The 20,483-nt window shown below is 54.7% G+C and overlaps 1 protein-coding gene and 1 pseudogene across 3 annotated transcripts; one reads left to right on the forward strand and one right to left on the reverse strand.

Moving 5' to 3' along the window:
• Window positions 1–996: 996 nt before the first annotated feature.
• Window positions 997–20,479, reverse strand: IKBKG (inhibitor of nuclear factor kappa B kinase regulatory subunit gamma). Of its 3 annotated transcripts, none has more exons than XM_035010833.1 (10): window positions 19,866–20,479; window positions 16,541–16,742; window positions 13,651–13,862; window positions 8,606–8,724; window positions 6,857–7,009; window positions 6,002–6,098; window positions 4,920–5,063; window positions 4,529–4,671; window positions 4,310–4,371; window positions 997–4,101 (listed from the first exon to the last, which is right to left on the reverse strand). In XM_035010833.1, exons 2-10 carry the CDS (start codon window positions 16,725–16,727, stop codon window positions 3,959–3,961), a joined length of 1,260 nt encoding a protein of 419 aa, XP_034866724.1. In that variant the 5' UTR covers window positions 16,728–16,742; window positions 19,866–20,479; the 3' UTR covers window positions 997–3,958. The 3 variants fall into 3 exon arrangements, with proteins under 3 accessions (XP_034866724.1, XP_034866716.1, XP_034866705.1); XM_035010825.1 differs by having other exon boundaries at window positions 20,161–20,473; XM_035010814.1 differs by lacking the exon at window positions 19,866–20,479 and adding an exon at window positions 19,705–19,847.
• LOC118015309 lies at window positions 5,811–5,921 on the forward strand (annotated as a pseudogene).
• Window positions 20,480–20,483: the final 4 nt, after the last annotated feature.

A 20,483-nucleotide genomic window follows, 5' to 3' on the forward strand; every position in this document is an offset into this window, starting at 1 on the left:
AAACCTTAATTGCCGGCAATCCCACCACCCACATCCATCCAAAGGGTAGCAGGCTGCTTTTCCTTTTTTATTGTGGTCACACTTCATACATCGTTGTCTGCTGGCTTTTTCACATCAACATGCTACAGACTGTGCTCCATGTGAGCAGCATAGGGAGCGTGCTCACCACACGGGCGCATGACCGGCTGCGCAGGTCAGCATAACCCAGAGGCGCAGACCCTCGTTCACCCCAGTCTTTGGCAGTTACCGGCGACGGCGCAGCGAGCACCTCTCCGACGCCAGAGTCACCATGTGCACCCGGCTGCCTCTTGCAGCCAAGCACGCCCAGGAGGCCTCCCGCACGCCTGTTCCCCCCTGCCAAACCGGCCCCCACGCGGGGTGCAGCTCAGGCCTGTCCCCCACCCCCCGCACCTTGGCGGCATGGTGCCAGTCTTCATTTGTTCCTTGTTTCACATCACTTTTCGTCTAGTTGGAGTCTGTGTTTTCGTTACTAGCGAGGGAGAAACGCTTTCTTGTTGTGCTTATTTCGTTGGTCACCTGGATTTCTCTTAAGCATTGGCCAGCGGGTAACAGAGGGCACGCATTGTTGTATGAGCAACAAGAAATACTGTTGTAATTTGCAATGACATGGATGGACCTAGAGGGTATTACGCTAACCGAAATAAGTCAATCAGAGAAAGACAAGTATCATATGATCTCACTGATATGCGGAATTTGAGAAACAAGACAGAGGATCATAGGGGAAGAGAGGGAAAAATGAAACAAGACGAAACCAGAGAGGGAGACAAACCATAAGAGACTCTTAATCTCAGGAAACAAACTGAGGGTTGCTGGAGTGGTGGGGGGTGGGAGGGACGGGGTGGCTGGGTGATGGACATTGGGGAGGGTATGTGCTATGGTGAGCGCTGTGAATTGTGTAAGACGGATGAATCACAGACCGGTACCTCTGAAACCAATAAGACATTATATGTTAATTTAAAAAATTTTTTTAAAAGAACTATTGTTGTATAAGCAACAAGAAATATTGTTGTATGAACAACAAGAAACGTTGTATGAGCAACGAGAAATGACATAGGATTCAGCGGGATGTGCTTCTAGCTATTTGTCTCTGCCTCCCAAACCCAGGGTTGTGGAGGTCAAGGGGCCACAGCTCATTGGGTAGGCAGGCTGCTTCCCTCACAGAAGGGATCCAATCACTTATTCTGGAAGCCCAATCTACGTAAAGCCAGAAGGGGAGAAAGCAGAATCCCTCCCTTCTAAGTGTCTAGTGTACAGCTGGTCCTACAGGGTGCTCTGAGGAGGTAGGGAGCAAGGGCACCCCAGGAAGGGAAGCTTCAAAAGGGCAGTGGCTTCCAGCCAATGCCTGGTCCTGCGCCCAGACCCTGACTCAGCTGGACCGGGGCCCAGGCATGAACATCGGTAAAAGCCAGAACCTGAGGAAAGCACCCCAGGAAGAGAACGGCTGCCTCTCTCACCACTGCTGGGTCTCATCTTCTTCCTCCCAACATCCTTTCAGAAGAGGAAGCCAGTCAGAGAAGGGCTCCCCCGGGCCTCTGTCCACTCTCCTAATAAAGCACAAAGCCCATGCCTACGCAGCTGGTGGCTGTTACCCAGGGCACCGGTCGGTCCAACAGTTCTGTCCCACCGCAGCCTACAGCCTTCCTTCTCCTGCCCGTGGCTGCCGGCCCTGGCGGCGGTGGCCAGCTGGAGTCGGGATGTCCTAAGGAGCAGCAGTCCCCACACCTGCAAGGGCCTGTCCCCCCACCAAAGCAGCTTTCCTTCCCACAGAGCGCCCAGTGTCCTGGAGACACTGGTCTTCACCTGCATTTCTCCTAGTCTGTGCACTCCCCTGTGCTGGGCTGAATGGTGGCCCAGAAGATATAGGCACGTCCTCATGCCCAGAATTTGTGATTATGACCTGAGTTGGAGGGGCACCTGAATGGCTCAGTTGGTTAAGCAACTGCCTTCGGCTCAGGTCATGATCCCAGGGTCTTGGGATCGAGCCCCGCATCGGGCTCCCTGCTCAGCAGGGAGCCTGCTTCTCCGCATGCTTGTGCTCTCTCTCTCTGCCAAAGAAAAAAAAAAAAAAATGACCTGAGTTGGAAAAAGAGTCTTTGCGGATGTAATGAAGATAAAGATCTCAAAATGAGCTCGTCCGGGACGATGTAGGTGGGCCCTAAATCCAGTGACTGGTGTTCTTGTAAGAGACAAGAAGGGAAGACACAGTCAGGAAGAAGAGGCCGTGTAACCACAGAGGCAGAGAATGGGGTGGCAGAGAATGGAGCCAAGAACACCAAGGGCCACCACCAGAGGCTGGGAGAAAGGCCTGGAACTGATTTTCCCTCAGTGCCTCCAGAAGAAACCAACCCTGCCACCCTGATTTCAGAACCATGAAAAAATGAATTCCTGTTGTTTTAAGCCACCAAGTTGATCATTTGTTACAGTGGCCGTGGGAAATTCATACATTCCCCCCAAAACTAAAAGTGCTCTTGCAGAAAAACTACAGGATCAGGATTGGGATGCAGCACCCAGAAGTGGGGAGCCTGTTTGTGCCTTTAACATCTTCCCAAAGGACGATCATCTGCAATTAGACATCTGGGCTCCAGGAAATGGAGAAGGGGCTCCCGCTCCTATACATGCCAGGCAAGCCCCCCGCCCAGGCTCGTCTTCACAGCAGGCTGCCAGCCGGGCTGTCTTCAGCGACATCCTGTTCCCAACCAGGGGAAGATGGAGGAGGGCCAGGGGAGGCTGGGGCATTCTTCCTCTGCTTCCAACATCCTTTTCTGACAACCACAGGCTTAATGCCCTTGGCTTTGACATCAAGGAAACATCCAGAATCTTGCAAAACAACAGTAAGGAGCCTTCTAGTGTTCATAACCTGCCAATCATCACCAAGTGGCTTCCCTTCAAAAGGCTGGGGCATATGGGGCTGGTGCGGGGAACAGCATCACAAGCTTCTGGAACGTGATCAAACACAGTCACCACCGCTCACGCTAGGCAGCAACACGCTCAGGGAGGACAACGGCATGCTGTGGTGTTAGGAAAAGGAAACGGCAAGTGTACATGTGGGAAGCGTCTCCCCGTCAAGCCACGAGCCGGTCACACCCATGGTAAACCCAAAGCAGTGAAGGAAAGGTGGAGAAGCGTGGCCACGCCTAGATAACCAACTTCAAGTCCAAGTCAGAGTAAAAGAAGATACTTGCAATTTCTATCATACACAAGAGCCGATCCCACTAATGACCAAAGAGCTCAAACACACCGAGGAACAAAAGACTAACAGCCCAACAGAAAAATGAGCAGAAAATACAAACAAGCCATTAAGCAGAATTGGAGAAGATCCTTCAGGCTCACTCTGAATAGAGAAACACATGCCTGACAGATGGCAAAGCCCACAGGCTGGACATCCCTCCTGTGGGCAAGGCTCTGAGGAAGCAGGGACAACGTACTGGCCCATCTAACCCGTCTGCAGCTGCTCAGTGGTGCAGCTTCTAAGAATCCGACCCAGAGATACACGTAAGTGATGCACAGGGACGTTCGCTTAGTGACGACACAAGAGTGGCAACAACGTCTACTGGTGGCGCAGCCTCCACACGGAATACCACACGGCCCACGAGGGCCCTGGCGCCACGGCGCGTGGGAGCTCACGTGCGAGGAAAGGCTTCTGCCTGTGTTGGCTCGAGAAGTTCTGGGGGAGCCCTGGCCTCGATTCTTGACTTCGCCCGTGCAGGTGGAAAGCAAGGGAGCCCCAGAGGCAAGCGGTTCAAGCAGACGGCACAAACAAGAAGGGCAGAGCATCAGGCCTAGCGGGTTCCATGTACCCTAACAGAGGCAAACCAACAGATGGGGGAGCTGAAGCGTAAGGTCCTAGAGCTAGCTCGTGGGGCTCACAGAAGTGGCCCGTTCTGTCACCCAGCCCGTTAAGTCGGGAGCAGGCAGGCTGGTCCCCCGCAGGCAGCCCCTACTCGATGCACTCCATGACATGTATCTGCAGGGTGTCCATATCAGGAGCCTGATACTGGCACTTGGGGCAACAGAAGTCAGGCGGCTCCTCGGGGGGGCTTCTCCTCTGGTTGGGCAGGGCCAGGTGAAAGGAGGGGTGAGCTGGAGAAAGAGGGGAGGCGGCAGAAAGTACTGAGACTTGATAGGACTGTCCGGTCCGACCATTGGGGTCACCACCACTAGCTCCTCCCCTCTGCCCCCCTCCCCCCCCAGAGGGGGTACTACACTCAGGAGAGCAGCTCTGGGGAGTTGAGATGGCACTTTCTCTAACACCCTGCCCTCTCCAGCCCTCCTCCTACAGCTCACTCACCTGGGGTAGGGGGTAAGGGGGCCTGGGAGACTTCCACGTGCCGCTTCCTCAGATCTTCAATCCTTGGAGAAGAGAAACCGTCCAATCAGCCAGCGCACACGGAGCCAGTGGAAGGACAGGGCAGGGGGACGGGAGAGGGAGGGCCAGCTCGTAGCTCGACAGACCCGTGCGGTCACTACCAGAGACCCGCTCCTCGTGGGGACGGACTCCGAGGCCCACCTGGCCGACTCCTGACAGCTGGCCTTCAGCCTGCTGTATTCCCTCTGCAGCTGCTCCAGCTGCTCCTGCAGGAACTCCTTCTTCTCTGCCAGTTGCTCCCGGGCCTGCCTCTCGGCCTGGAAGTCGGCCTTGTAGATATCCGCCTGGCAAACAAAGCCAAGACAGGGGCACGCCCGCCAACTGTTGGCCATTCATTGGACACTCCATGCTGGGGGACGAGGGAGAGTCCTGCCCTCCCAGAGCCCATGGCACAGAGAAAGTCAGCCCCAAGTGCACTGAGAGGTCAGGGAACAGCCCAGGGAGCTCCAAGGGCTTCCGAGAAGCCACCGCAAACTGACGCCAGAGACGCATCAGGTTCCGGGGCCAGCGGGCGACAGAGGAGCGCCCTCACCTGAGCCTTCAGCACCGGGACAGTCTCCATCACAATCTTGTGCTGCTCAGCCTCTTCCTTCAGCTTGTCAATCACTTCCTGTTTGGCCACCAGGGCCTCCTCGGCCTGCTGCAGCTGCTGCTTGAGATCCTCCAGCTGCATTCCCTAGAAATGGGCAAGGGGGTACTGAGGGAGCTCAAGCTGGCCCAGGGTGAACTGCTACTCCAGGTGAGAAGAACCAAAAGCAATGAAAGACGGGCCCTGGCTGGCCAGTGCCAGGGTGATGCCAACCACAGGCTGTCAGCGCAGGCAGGACACAGGAAAGGCAGAGGGTGGAGGGGACCTCTGGGGTCGTGGGGCCCAACTTCCCACCCAGGCCGACACTCCTTTCCCAGACTCCCCAGCCAGACAGCCCGCCTCCAACGCTTCAAGGGACAGGGCCATACTTCCCGCTGAGGCTGTCACCTCCATGCTGAGCTGCTCCCGCACTAACACCCCACCCTTACAAGTCTCCTCTGGGTACGCTCGTGTTTGACAGCATCCTTCTTAAAATGTGATCACTAGAAACTGCACCCAGTACAGGTCTGATGAGAACAAACCAAAAGAGGGCTCACAGCCACCTTCAACAGTGCGATAGAAGCGTTCTGGGCCTTACCTTGGCTCTGAGAAGTCAGAGCCAGGAGCCGGGCTGGCAGAAGGGACTGGCCGTGGAGACAAGCATGTTCCCAGCCCACAGAGGGAGCATCCAGAGGCCCAGCCTAGTCGATTGCAGGCCACAAGCAGCACAGCCCAAGGATCCCACATCCTGCCCTGAGCTGTCACACTGCGACCCTGACAAAGCTCTAGGACAAGTCAAGCATCCCTCCCCAAATCCCATTCTGTCAAGTCTTCATATAAGAACCCGAGCTCCCAAGCTTTGCGCAGTGGCAGTATCGTAGCCAATGAGGTTTATCCGAGGCGCGATTATTGCTAAAAGAACCCGAGCTCCCATAGTGGTAAATCTGGGGAAGCAGGCCCCATGCTCTTCTGTTTCTAGGCTGCAGGGAGAGGAGCCAAGGCAAGTCAGTCCTAGACAGTCCCAAGTACATGCCCACCATACTCACTCGGTTTCGCTCACTGCTCACCATGCTGCTCTTGATGTGACTGTCGTACTCTTGGAAGAGCTGGTGATAGGCCACCTGCAGCTGGGCCAGCTTCCGCCTGAGGAAAAGGAGCCTTTGCTGGAGAAACTACCTTGTCCTGCTCCAGCCCCACCCTCTTCGTTCTTGTCATGTCCACAGACCAGAAGGGGGCTTCCAGGGGGCATTTGTGCCCCAAAGGCCATCAGCTCTAAGGCGGGCCTCACTACATGGTTAGCATCCTTTTTCTTAAGGCTAACATGTTTAAAAATAAGACTGTTTATAATAGGATGGGACTCTCCTGTGCTCTTCAAAAAAGTCAACTTCATGAAAAACAGACAGGAGAACTGTTCTAAATGAAAGGAGACTTGGGGCGCCTGGGTGGCTCAGCAGTTAAGCATCTGCCTTCGGCTCCGATCATGGTCCCAGGTTCCTGAGATCGAGCCCCGCATCGGGATCCCTGCTCCACGGGGAGCCTCCTTCTCCCTCTTCCCCTGCTCATGCTCTCTCTCTTTCTCTGTTTCAAATAAATAAATAATCTTTTTTAAATAAATAAATAAATAAATAAATAAATAAATAAATAAGTAAGTAAGTAAGTAAATAAATAAATAAATAAGTAAGTAAATAAATACAGGAGACTCAAAGGCATGCCAACGAAAGCAATGCAGGGTCCGGGACCGGATGCTGTCAACATGTGGAGAGCACACGTTATCAGATCCAAGATGGATCATCTAGGTGTGATCAGGCTCAGCGACAGTCCGTGGAAGGGCTCCCTGACAGCTAGAAAGTCGCTGATTGCCCTCTGGTCTCTGTCCCTCCTGCGGGCACAACGCCACTCACTTCTCCTCCGAGGCAGCCTGGCGCTCCATGCGCAGGGCCGCCTCCACGCTCTGGCTCTGCATGCGCAGCTGGTCCACCTGCACGTTGTGCTGCTGCTGCAGCGCCTCCCGCTCGCTCTCCAGCTGCCGGGCCTGCTCGCTGGCAGCCCGGGCCCTGGCACGGGGAAGGGGGCGGTCACGGTAGGGCCCCGCAGAACGGGGAGGGGGCTGCCGCCGGCTCCCAGGATCCCCGGCGCACTGAGCACGAGGAAGGCGGAAGCCGCGGCGGCGGCGCGGCGCTAGGAGCTCTGCGGTCTGCGGGGGGAGCGCGGGCCGGGGCGGGACACAGCTCCGAGCGTCCCGCCGACACAGAGCCACTTCCGTGTGAGAGAGGAGGGGGCTGTCGGCTGTCAGGGTGGAAGCGCTGTTACCACCCACGGGACAGCCACAGAGAGCCAGCTTGCGGGCGGCTCTTTCCCTCCCAGTCCCTGTTCTAGAAGCGGCAGGAAGGCAGCTGACCCATCTCAAGGGCTCAGCTGCAGTCCCAAATGCACACACCTGGAAGAGGAGCCTCCCACCCGCCTGGCTGGGTGACGGCGATGGCTGCCCCGCCGCCCCCGCTATGAGCCATATCGCCCCACAGCCCCCAGTCTCCGAACTCCGCTCTCCTATCTCCCCACGGCTCCCCAGATCTCCAGGCCCAGGCTCCAGCCGTGTCATCCTGCTGGCCCAAGGCCTTGCATGGCCCCCACCGCAGGGGTGACGGTGGCTGCTTCTGGGGGGCGGGGGCCGCTGGGGATGGTCACTGGTCTCGCTGTTTCTCCGCACCTGTCCGAATACACTGAGCACATCTCCATCTGTGATCTGACGTCGTTACCACCAGATGGGACTGCCGCCTGCCCGGGGCCCTGGAACAGGACAGGCCCAAGGCTCAGGGGGCCTCCATGTGTATGACGGAGGAAGCTCTTCCAATGGCCACACTGAATGCCCTGAGATGCAAGCAAGGCTTCTGTGCCTGAGCTGTCCAGCTCAGCATTTCCATGGCCGACCCCCAGGGCAACGGGCACAAAAGGACACTGCCCAAGAGCCCAGCTGCTCACGGAAACGTCCGCGCACGGTCAGAACCGACCAAAGTTGTCTCCAGCCGTTTCTTTCATGTACACAGAAAAAGACAGGCAAAAAAGACACCAAATTGTCCTAAAAATGGTGCACGTGGTTTTAGAAAGCTGGAGGCACAGAAGAGTACATGGGGGAAAACAGGAGAGCGCGACGAGCCCGAGGCCAGAGCGCTGCCTTTCCTCACACTCTGTTCTCTAGACGGAAGCACGTCCACACGGTCTCGCGTGTCGCCGACGGCGGCGAGCTCCTGCCCGCGCCCCTCCTGCCCTCCCGAGGCGGGAAGGCAGCCGTGACACCGCCCAACGCACCAGCAGAGCGGCACCCGCCTCGCTCCCTGCAGGGCAGCAGCCCGGCGGCTGAGAGCCCAGGAAGCATCTGTGCCCTCTGACCCAATCATCCCACTTACGGGAACCCCCCTGTCCAGAAAAGAGCCTGACAGTTTGCCTACTGAGGGTGGTCCCTGGGCCTGGACTGTTCGCACAACAGGGTGCTTTCTGCAGAGCACCTGCTTCCCTCTGGGAGGCGGGAAGCCCTTTCCTGCGATCACCACAGCTGACCTCTCACAGAGGAACCCTCCAGGGGCTCCTAAGGCGCCTCACTCTCCCCAGGTACCTGAACGGCAGCCCCCAGAGGGCTTTCCCTTCCCACTCACCTGCCCTCCAAAGCCTGCCGCTCCTTGGTGGCGGCCTCCAAGCGACTCTGGCTCTCTTGGAGCTCCCCCAGCAAGGATGTCACCTGGGCTTTCACAGAGGCCTTGTCCTCAGCCATCTGCTGCATGGAAAAAAGCCACTTCCTGTCAGTAACACTTTTTTGCCGGCTGCCCACCCCTGGCATCCCCAAGTCCCAGGGCAGAGGGCAGGGACTAAGACATGTCACCGGAGGGCTTCTCTCCTGCCCCCAGCACCACCCCTCACCTCACCGCTCACCTCTGGAAGCTTCCCAAGCCCCAGCCAGGCAACTGTCCCACGACCCCACATTCCCAAACCCCTCCTCGTCCCTGCAGACACAGGGGCACAGAGTTGCCTCGAGTCTCACGAGGCTGACGAGCAGGCCATGAGGACTGAGCCCAGCAGATGCTCAGGGAGGTCAGACCTAAAGATAGTGTCAAAATACATGCTCCCCTCCGTAAGCCAAGGCCACCAGGAGAGATGAGACGGACTGCCACTTTCCAGAAGGCCTCTCTACCTGTGACAAAACTAAGAGTTGTCCGAATCCCCTGATGCCCGGCCTCCCTTCTCCAGCGGTCCAGACCAAGTCCCCTGTGACCTTAGGCTCGGTGCCTCAGTCCTTCACAGCCGGACCCCCCACAGCAACCGCCACTCCCCTGCTCCACGCCCCTGCCCCGGCTTCCTGTGCACACGCACACACCATACCCGCCACTCCTTCCCTTCTCCTCTACATCTCCACGCGCGGGTCTGGTCTCCAGGCCTGCCGTAACCCCGCAGGCCGATGGCTTCCCAATTCACACCTCCATGACAGACTCTTCTCGGGAGCCCCGGCTTAGCTATCCAGCTACCTGCCCCATACCTCCACATCATCTATGCCTGTCAGCAGACCCCGTGGGCCAGGGCCCACTCTGGTCAGAGGCCCTCGCCAGGGCTGCAGTGACTTCCACCTGGGCTCCTCCTCCACTCCTGCACCTGTTCCTACAGGTTTCCTGGGTCTTCTAGAAGGAATCACAAAGTGGGGAGCTTAAGACAACAGTAATGTACTGCCTCCCGATTCTGGAGGCCAGAAGTCCGAGAGCAAGGCGTGGGCAGGGTCGGTGCCTTCTGAGGAGCCTGGGGGGAAATCTGGGCCAGCAGTCCCTGGCGCTCCTCGGCTCGTAAACGCATCACCCCAATCTCTGCCTCCATCATCACATGGCTGTCTTCCCTGGACGTCTTGGTGTCTGTTTCTCTTCTGATAAAGACAGTAATCATTGGATTTAGACCCATCCTAATCCAGTATAACCACATCTTAACTTTATTACTTCTGCAAAGACCCTATTTCCAAATAAGATCACGTTCTGAGGTACAGAGTTTAGGATGTGGACATTTCTTTTGGGGGGACACAATTCAACCTCATAACACCCCCCCCTTACTCTACAGTCTACAGGAAACCAGATAATGCCTCACACTACCACAGCAGCCCCTACGGTCCCTGTGACACTTGGGTCAAAGCCCCAATCCTTCCACTGGCCCTACTAAGCCCACATAACCAGCCCCTACCTTGACTCTCCCCGCCCACTCCTTAGCCGCTTCTACACAGCTTCAGCCATCTTTGTCTCTTTGGTGTTCCCTGAAAATGACAGGCATGTCCCTGCCTCAGGACCTTTGCACATGCTCTCCCCTCCTCTAAAACATGCTTTCCCCAAATACCCCATGTGGCTCAGCCCTTCACTGTGTTCTGGTCCTGACTAGAACGCACCTCAGAGGAGGTCTCCCCACTGAACAGTGCAAATACCCCCCACCACCTGGCCTGTCACATCAACATGTCTTCTTGGATATTTAGCCGCACTCTCAAAACTGCATGCCTGACAGCCCCCAAAAGCCAGTTCCACCCAGAGCCCTCCTTCTTGTCAGCTGATGGCAAATCCATCTTCCAGCTACCAGGACAAAAACCTTGGAGTTCCTCTTGACTCCTCTCTGTGTCTCACAGCTCACATCTAACACATCAGGAAATCCTGTCAAAATATATTGTGTCTATTTGATGGCACTAAAAGATTTGATGACACGGGCGCCTGGGTGGCTCAGTTGGTTAAGCGACTGCCTTCAGCTCAGGTCATGATCCCAGGGTCCTGGGATCGAGTCCCGCATCGGGCTCCCTGCTCTGCAGGGAGCCTGCTTCTCCGTCTCCCATTCCCCCTGCTTGTGTTCCCTCTCTCGCTGTGTCTCTCTCTGTCAAATAAATAAATAAAAAAAAAAATCTTTAAAAGATTTGATGACACTAAACAATTAATGTTAACTATTTCAGGTGTGAGAGTGGTATCGGGTTATGTCTTTTTTAAGCCCTTTCTTAGAGATGCGCACTGAAATATTTACAGACGATATTTACAGTGTCTAGAATTTGCTTCAGATTAACAGGGGAACTCCTAGGTATCTACCCGATAACAAAAACACAGATCCACACACAAATTTTCATAGCAGCATTAACTGGGGGCACCTGGCTGGCTCAGTCGGAGAGGTATGTGAATCTTGATCTTGGGGTCATGAGTTTGAGCCCCACACTGGGTGTAGAGATTCCTTAAATAAATTAAACTTAAAAAAAAAGAAATACATAGCAGCATTACTCACAACAGCTGAAGAGTGGAAATGACCTAAATGTCCATCAACTGACGAACAGATTCAGTGAAATGTGCTACTTCCATACACCGGAGTATCACTCAGCCATAAAAGGGAATTACGTGCTCATACATGCTACAACATGGATGAACCTCAAAAATCTGTATGCTGGGTGAGAGGAGCCAGATGTGAGGGGCACATAGTGTATGATTCCCCATTTGTATGAAATGTCCAGAACAGGCAAACCCACAGACAGAAAGCAGACTGGAGAGTGCCAGGGGCTGAGGGAGAGGATGCAGACTGACGGCTAATGAAGATGGGGCTTCTTGCGGGGAGGGGGGGAGGCGGTGAAAATGTTTTGGAACCAGAGAGTGGTAATGGTTACACAAGTCTATGAATATACTAAAATGCCACGGATACTGTAAAAGGGTGAATTTTACAGTAAGTGAATTTTATCTCAGTAAAGCTGTTAAAAAACTTCCAGCCTATGGTTCTACTGGCTTCTCCAGTGAACGAAGAAGAGCTGCTCTCAGATGCACACCTGCGGTGAGGCTGCTGAGTCGGGGGCAACCTGAAGAAAAAATGCTGAATCGTTTTTCAAAGTTTTTCAACATGAAGCCATGTCCACTCCGATACCCACTGCTGTTGGACTTGTCAGCTGTGTGACCAGCATCCCATCACGTGAGCCGGGCCAAGCGGAGAGGAGCCCCCAGGGCCGCACTGACAGATGCTCTGAAGGCATTTAGCAAAGAGCACTGAGTCTACCTGTTCAAGATTGGGATGGGTTGAATGGTGGCCCCCAAAAGATATGTCCACATCCTAACCCCCAGTACCTGTGGACGGGACCTAATGTGGAGACAGGGGCTTTGCAGATGCAATCAAGTTATGATCAAGTCATGCTAGAAGAGGAGGCGGTAGGAGATCCAATGACTGTGGAGAACTACAAACGAAATCAGCACAAAATGACTTTGACTCCATCCAAACCCCTGCACTCGGCGACCTGACCAAACTTAAACACAGATTCTAGCAGCAAAGGGCCGCATCCTGGGAGACCCAGCCACCCATTGGCATGCCTACCTAGGAAAGTTCAATGCTGCCAAATTTGACTGTTCCAGCCAACACCGGAACACTGTTCCTGCCTCCCTTCCTTAGAGCATTTGGTAAGAGGGCTCCCAATTGTGAACCCTTCCTCCATCCCTTTGAAATGTCCACGTACCTCCTACAACCCAGGAGAGTCCTTCTCAAGGACCTGAAAACCATTCCCTTGAACAGGAATCCTCATGAAGACTAGGGCCTCAGAATCCCAGTCCCTGTGCAGGAGAGAAGGCTAACTTCCGTAACTGCCAGCTCACCTCCCGCATTTCCACTGACAGACCCTTTGTGAGTTTTCCCTTGAGCCCCTCCTCCTCCTCCTCCCTCCCTCTGGAAAATTCCAGGCACCTCTGCAAGTCACAATGGAGCTCAGCTCTTTCCCCTGCTGTCAGTAATTACCAAATAAAACCTCTTTTCACCACTTTAACTAACGTCCAGCTGGTGTCTTCATAAGAGGAGAAGGAGGGACATACAGACACCCAGGGAGGTGATGAGACAACGGAGAGGGACATGGAGTGATTTGTTTACAAGCCAAAGGAGGCCAAGGACCCCGGGCACAACCCGAGGCTGGGAAAGCAGCCTGGAACAGGTTCTCCCTCAGACCCTCCAGAACGCACCAACCCTGCCCATATTCTGCTCTTGGACTTCTGGCCTCCAGAACTGGGAGACAATACATTTCTCTTTCTTCCAGCCACCCAGCGTTGTGGTCCCTTGTCATGGCCGCCCCAGGAACCTGGCACACTCATCCCCGAGCTCCCTGGCAGGCAGTCTGTGCTCACAGTGGGATTCCTGGCGGGCCCCTGGGCCACACCTCTCAGCTTCACGTCCCGGGGTAGGGGGTGGGGGGTGGGGGGTGGGGGGCGCAGTGCAGGTGCAGAGACTGAGTTTCCGAGCTCAGCCCCGCGGGAGCTCCAGGCCCACGGGACCGACCCCGCACTGAAGTCCCCGGACAGCGCCGCGCAGGGAGGCTTCCCTGGTGGCCGTGCCCGGTGCGGGTTGTCACACAAGGCTGCGGGAGAAACGGCACTGCCGCACCCCTCCGCCGGCCAGGGACCTGGAAGCTCACGCCTGGTCTCCCCTGGACCCGGCCCTACGCTCCTCGCGTCCTTGCTGATTCTGACCTGGGTGCTTCCACTGTAATTGACCATAACAACCGTAACCGGGAGCCGTTGTACGGCTCTTCTGAGTTCTGCGAGCCCTCCTAGTGAAGCATCGAGCCTGAGGGTGCTCTCGAGGAGCCCTGACCACAGGTTCCCTCGGGGAACACTGGCATCCCTGTGGTTTCCAGAACCCCCTGGCTCCCCAGCTCCTGGGGAAGGGCCTGCCCAGCCCCTCTGGCTACCTGCTGGCATCTCTTCAGATGTTCCACCTCCTGCAGGGCCTGCTCCCTCTGCCTCCTCAGGTCGAGCTTCTCCAGGTTCAGTCTCTCTACCAGTTTCCTGGCTTCCTGGAACTTCTGCATGAGGAACTCCTTCTCCTTCCTCTGGCTGCCCTGGAAATGCTGCAGCTCCTCGCAGCGCTCCCGAAGCATCTGGTTGCTCTGCCGGATGGCATCTGGGGGCAGAGGAGATGGCCGAGAGCTGAGACTTGGCAGGGGGCCTCCCAGCCCCTCCCGGGCCGTCACGGCGCCGTCCCTGCGGTACCGTGCGGCCTCGCATGTGGAGATGGCTTTGAAACACCTCCTCTTATTTTGCGTAACACTTTCAAAATTATTTATGCTACTGATAAAGCCCCTAAATTTCTCCGAAGAGATACCAAACACATCAGCTTTGCTTAAAAGTATGTGCCAAAGGCCACTTTCTCTCTAAGTTCCTCGAACTCATTTGTATTCTGGCCACAGGTCAAAAGTGCGCCTGCCTGCGCCCTGGGGCGCAAAGTCATTATCTTCAGAATCAGGAAACCCGAAGCTACCTGCACACTCAGGGAAGGCCACCAGGGCAAAGTGCCCTGTGGCATGGCTGGCTGCAGCCTGGGAGGCCCAGAAGGCTTCGAGTGGCCCAGGGACTGGCCTCCCTGAGCCTCACTGTCCTCATCTGCATGTTCAACGGGGATAACCACAGCCACCTCACAGGATCTGGGCACAGCGAGTGGTCACGAAACAGCTAGTCCCCCGCTCACGAGGCTGAAGGACGAGCATGTGCCAAGGCCAGGCAGTCAGCAGAGGCTGAGGAAAGGAGAGCCCCACACCCAGGGATACCCCGGGCAGCAGAAGAACATGGAGGGGTGACAAAACTGCTCGGTGACACACGAAGGTTCTGGCAACTACAGAACTCTGTAAGATTGCAACGGGCAGTAGCTTCGTGTCACTCTCTGGTCAAAACCCTGATGACGGAGCATCCTTTTACTAGAACTGCACTGGCTTCTGAGCCCAGCTCCATAGACTCGTTCTGCACTCTACTGTCCCCATGTGACTCCTCCCCTGCAGGGGAGCAAAGCTGAGTGTGGCCCTTCTACAGGAGCCTCCTGCCTCAGGCATACTTCCCTCACCCACCTCCACCCTCCACCTGTTGCAATCCTGCCCAACCCCCCACCTAAGCCTCGACTCATATGCAACTTCCCCTTTTATTGAGATAAAATTCACATCACATCAAATTTATCATTTTAACTAATTTAAAGTACACAGTCATTCAGTGGTTTCTGTGTATTCACAAAGCTATGCACCCATCACCTCTAGCTAGTTCCAGAACATTTCCATCACCCCCCCCCAAAAGAAACCTGAACCCACTTGCAATCACTTTCCCATCACCCTCAGCCTCTGGCACCCGCTCATCTGTTTCTCTCTCTGGATCCACCTCTCCTGGACATGTCACATAAATGGACTCCTACCCTAGGTACACACAACCTCTTCCATGACTTCCACAACCGACTTCCATGTTTTCCCCCCAAACATTCCAAGCAAAGTCTATGTCCTCTCCCCTGCGCCCTCCTCCTTAGGCACAATCCTGAGCATCGCTGGGGGCAGACACCTTCAGTGCCCTGGGAGTGTGACCCAGGGCCTGACACACAGCAGCCATCTGCCATCTGCCTCACGCAGCACAGGTGGAGGGTGCAGCTTCAAGGTCTCCACCTGCCACTAAAGCCCGAGCTCCCTGGGCGGGAAGCTGGTGGTGCCGTGATCCCTCTACAGCCAACCTGCCACACTCTTCCCCCAAGTCCCTCTTGCCAGAGCACCCTCCTGGGGACCAGCAGAGGCCACACACATAGTTGTGGAAGGTGAGCTGTCTCCCCTCCCCCAACCTGGCTGCCAGCTCTATGTGACCCCAACACAGCAGGACATTTGACCTCAGGGACAGTGTTGGTTATCGTAACTGGAAGAATGCTATTGCCATCTAGTGGGTAGAGGCCAGGGATGCTGCTCAACACCATGCAGTGGCCAGGACAGCCCCTAGATGTCTAAGCATGATTACAAGGCCAAAGAGGGCGGGCCAGGGTGTCGTCACACGCAGGGTGGGCACAAATGTGCGCCAGCCAAGGGCAGCCAACCACCTGAGAGGCATGGAGCAGGCCACTGGGAGCTGAAGAAGCTGCCCCCCTCCCCATACAAGCGAGGACATGGCAGGTGAGTGGGTGGGGGAGGTCGTGGTGAAGACAGAAATGGGATGGTTCTGGGAGCCACGGTGGCCGCGCTCACACCCGCACCACAGGCACCAGAAACCACCCCCCCTTTCCGAAAGCAGCCCTTCCCCCACAGGTCCGTCGCAGGGCAGGCCACGCCCCCTTCCCAGGGCAGGTCACGCCCCCCCTTCCCAGGAGCCGCAGGGCCTCTCCCAGAATAGCCAGCCCCTCCCAGGATAGTTGGCCGCTTAAGGACCGATCAGGATGGAGACAGAAAAGCCCCACCACAGTTGGCCTGACTTGGGACAACTCAGAAGGGTCACTCCAGCTCCAGAGCAACCTGCAGGGTCGGCCTGCACTGCAGTCCAGCTTCTCCCTGTGCCCACTCCCGCTTCTCCCTGTCCTCCCCTTCCCTGTCCCTTTCCTTCCCCCATTGTTGGTCCTGACAGAACTCTAAATAAACTTCCTGCAAGTCAATCTATACCTCAGAGTCCATTTCCAGGGAATCCCACCTGAAACAAACAGGGAGGGTGGCTTTGAATCACTAGCTGGCTCTCAGGTGCACCCCCACCTCAGACCCAGTAAAAACAGAGGCACAGATGAGTGGAAGAAGCCTCCCCCACCAACAGGGCTGGGACCTCTGACGTTTTGCTCGGCACACCTGCTGCCCTCCTCACCTCGGAGCTCTTGATTCTCCTCCAGACAGCGTTGGAAGCTCTCAGGAGTACCCTGCTCAGAAGGTAGGTGGAGCATAGCTGGCTTCCCCAGAGAAGACTCTTCACCCAGCACGTCCTGGTCCCCTGCCGGGCCGCCACTGGGCTGCACCATCTCACACGGCTGACTCTTCCAGGGGGTCCTGCTCATCCAACAAGTCAGGGTCTGGAAGAGAAAGGCAGCAGACTTGTCACACGAGACCCTCGCAGAATTCTCTTACCTTGCAGGACAAGGAGTGTGGTCTGGGGCCACACTTTAAGCAGAATGCTGAGCACTTTATCAAGTGTAACAGGGAGCTAAAACAGGCTTTTCAATCTACAAGGTGGCATATCCTCTCATTACAAAGGGAGTTGCAGGCCCATACGTGGGGTCAGAAAGGCCATGGTTCAGCACTTGTTATAAACTCTGCCTAGGACCTATCTCCAGCTGTAAACTGAAGTTAAGAATTTCACAAGAGAGGGGGAAATTACGGGGAGGATTATTTTTGTAGGGAGGTGTCAGCATGCTGTGACTCCTACCTGCTACATACACCCCCAGCAGGAGTGAAGATGTTGGCCCCTTACCTCGTGTAGTCCGCTGAATGATGACCTCAGCAAGATATGTCCACATCCTGACCCCCATAACCGGTGAATGTGATCTTATATGGAAAAAGGGTTTTTTGTGAAGGTGTAAGTGAAGGATCTTGAGATAAGATCATCCTGGATCAGAGTTGCCTTAAATCCAATGACAAGTGTCCTTTTTTTTTAAAGATTTTATTTATTTATTTGACAGAGAGAGACACAGCGAGAGGAAACACAAGCAGGGGGAGTGGGAAAGGGAGAAGCAGGCTTCCCACTGAGCAGGGAGCCCGATGTGGGGCTCGATCCCAGGACCCTGGGATCATGACCTGAGCCGAAGGCAGACGCTTAACGACTGAGCCACCCAGGTGCCCCCGATGACAAGTGTCCTTATAAGAGACAAGAGAAACAGACACGGAGAAGGCCATGTGATGACAGAGACTAGAATGACATGGCCACAAGCCAAGGAAGGCCTGGAGCCACGAGCTGCTGGAAGGGGCAGGAAGGATGCTCCCCTAGAGCCTGCAGAGGGAACGAGGCCCTGAAGACACCTTGATTTTAGACTTCTGGCCTCCAGAACTGGGAGAGGATAAAGGTCTGTTGTCTTAGCCACTCGGCTTGTGGTCATGTCACAGAAGCTCTAGGAAATTAATCCACCTAGTAAGAGGGGCTTCAAGGACACCACTCAGAACCTGGTAAGTGTAAAAGAAAAAAAAAAGAACCTGGTAAGTGTTCACTGGAACCGAGGGCCCGAGGGGATACCTAGTATCTGACATGTGCCGAGGAATCTGAAAGTGGGAGGTGGGCTCGCAGCCTAAGACAGCAGGGCTGTTTGCGTTCTCTTATGAACTACAGAAGTCGACCTGGAGCCCTTTGAAATTCTGCCCAAGAAGGGAAGACTACCTGGAGGAGGAGGCCGATCCCAATACAAGCTTGCAGGAGCAGGCCTGAGCTGAGAGAGGACAGCCTTAACGCTGAATAAACTGTTACTGCTCCACTGAAGCCACTGATCCTTCCCTGAGCTTCCAGAAAAGCCCACTCTCCTGGTTCTCCTCCCACCTAACTAGCTGCTCCTGTTCAGATCTTTTCACTCGATCCTTCTCACCAACCCACCCCACAATGTTGTGGTGCCCCAGGGCTCTGTTCTGGGGTCTCTTCTCTACCTACAGTCACTCCAGTACAGAGTTCATTCAGCCTCAGAGCTTTAACCCCCATCCTCACGCTGATGATGCCCCAAATCAGACCTCTTTCCTGAACTCCAGACACATAGCAAACTCAACATCTCCACTTGGATATTTGGTAGTGCTCTCAGAACTAACCTTAAAATTGCACTCCTGACAGGCCCCAAAAGCCAGTTCCACCCACAGCCCTCCTTATTGTTAGCTGATGTCCAGCTACTGTGACAAAAACCTCAGAGTCCCTCTTGACTCCTCTCTATGTCTCACAGCTCACATCTAATGCATCAGGAAATCCTGTCGTAATGTATCCCAGAATCTATCTGATGACACTATGCAATTAATGTTAACTATTTTAAGTGTGATAGTGGTGTTGTGGTTGTTTCTTAATCCTTTCTTAGAGATGCATGCTGAAATACTTACAGGTGAAATGATACGGTGTCAGGAATTTGCTTCAAAATAATGTGGGAACTCCTAGGTATCTATCTGAGAGAAACAAAAACACATGTGCACCCAGAAACGCTCAGAGCAGCATTATTCACACCAGCCAAAGCGTGGAAATGACCTAAATGTCCATCAACTGATGAGTAAACAAAATCTAGTACGTTCACATGCTACAAGATGGGACCAGTCTTGCAAACATAATGCTAAAAGAAAAAAGCAACTCACAAAAGACCACATACTGTATGATTCCATTTATATGAAATGTCCAGAAGAGGCAAATCCATAGAGACAGAAAGATTGGTGGATGCTTAAGAGCTGGGAGAGATGGGGTAATGGGGTGATAGCTAAGGAGGCAAGTGGTTTTTTGGAGTCATGAAAATGTTCTGGAATGAGAGAGTGATGATGGCTGCACAACTCTGAATATACTAAAAACCAGTGAACTGTACACTTTAAATGGGTGAAGTGTATGGTATGAGAATTATATCTCAATAAAGCTGTTATTGAAAATAACAAAGGAAGAGGATTGTGAGGGCTATAAATTAAACAAAATTGGCCATGAGTTGACAACTGTCAAAGCTGGGCAGTGAAGACATGGGATTTACTATACTATTCTTTCTACTTTTGTACGTCTTTGAAATTTTTCACAACAAAATGCTCAAAGCACCACTCATCTGGATTACTGCAATAACGTCCTAACAGGTCACCCTGCTCCTACCCTTGTCCCCTATAGTTTGTTCTTCCCACAGGGGCCAGATCACCCTAAAAGATAATTCCGATCATGTCCGTCCTCTACAGTGTTCCCTACCACAGTTCCTCATTGCCCTGCGTGTAAAAGCCAAAGGCCCTAACACGGCCTGCAAAGCCCTGAACTATCTGGCCCCTCATTGCTTCCTCTCCAAGTATTCTCCCCTCACTCACTCTGCACCAGTTACAGTGGCCTCCTTGCTGTACCTCGAACATGCCAGGATGGCTCATCCATCCTCGAGTCACAGAAACGATTTGAGGTCGGGTAGACATTAATCGTTTTTGCAGAGTGAGCCAACTGAGGCACAGGAAGTGAGATACGTAGCTGCCAAACTATATTTGGGGCCTTTTTAAAAGAATTTAACAACCTCGAATGCAGTCAAGTTTGATGAGCAGAAAATGTCTCTGAACTGGAAGTCATCCACGAAGCAGGGGTGTGGTCAGACTCCGCTGCGGCGGCGGAGAGGAAGAGGCGGAAACAGTCCCGCTCGCCGCCAAGGTAACTCGCCTCCTGCATCGGGCCGCCTTGGCCGGTGCTCTATAAGCAGGCGGCAGAAATGGGCCACGGCCCAACAGGAGGGGGAAGCCTGGACGTCCGGGGGGTGTCTCGGAGGAGGCGGGACGCCCACCAATAGTACCCTGTCTTCGGGAAGAGGACCACACCTGTCAGCAGAGTCGGTCCGACGTGAGAAGGGCAGGAACGGCGAGCCGCGAGCACTCCTCGGGCCCTGGCGCTCCGAAAAAGTCCGGTTTCTGCGGTCACCCTTCTCTTCTCCCGCTGCCGAAACTCACACTTCCTGCTTCCGGTGTCGTAGCTGTGGGATCCGGAAATAAAACACGCAAGCCCCGCCCCCACCCGGGAGCCCGCAAAAGTGTGCCAGAGGCTGTTCCAGAGGGGAACCCGAGTCCGCCAGCCTTGGTCGGCCCACAGGATGTTCCTAGTGACATGCAGCACCTGCTACTTTTTGGGGAGTCGCGACCCAGTC

This window comes from Mirounga leonina, unplaced genomic scaffold (assembly GCF_011800145.1).
Source record: "Mirounga leonina isolate KUSES-001 unplaced genomic scaffold, KU_Mleo_1.0 Mir_101799, whole genome shotgun sequence".
Taxonomy (NCBI): domain Eukaryota; kingdom Metazoa; phylum Chordata; class Mammalia; order Carnivora; family Phocidae; genus Mirounga; species Mirounga leonina.

What these genes read in the sequence shown, in the direction of transcription:
- IKBKG (XM_035010814.1), bottom strand. Translation starts at nt 19,770, where the DNA reads ATGTCTACCCGACCTCAAATCGTTTCTGTGACTCGAGGATGGATGAGC. An exon ending in GCCATCCTGGCATGTTCGAG is followed by an intron (nt 16,743 to 19,704) that starts GTACAGCAAGGA and finishes TTTCTCTTCCAG; the next exon opens with ACCCTGACTTGTTGGATGAG. An exon ending in GGAGAATCAAGAGCTCCGAG is followed by an intron (nt 13,863 to 16,540) that starts GTGAGGAGGGCA and finishes CTCTGCCCCCAG; the next exon opens with ATGCCATCCGGCAGAGCAAC.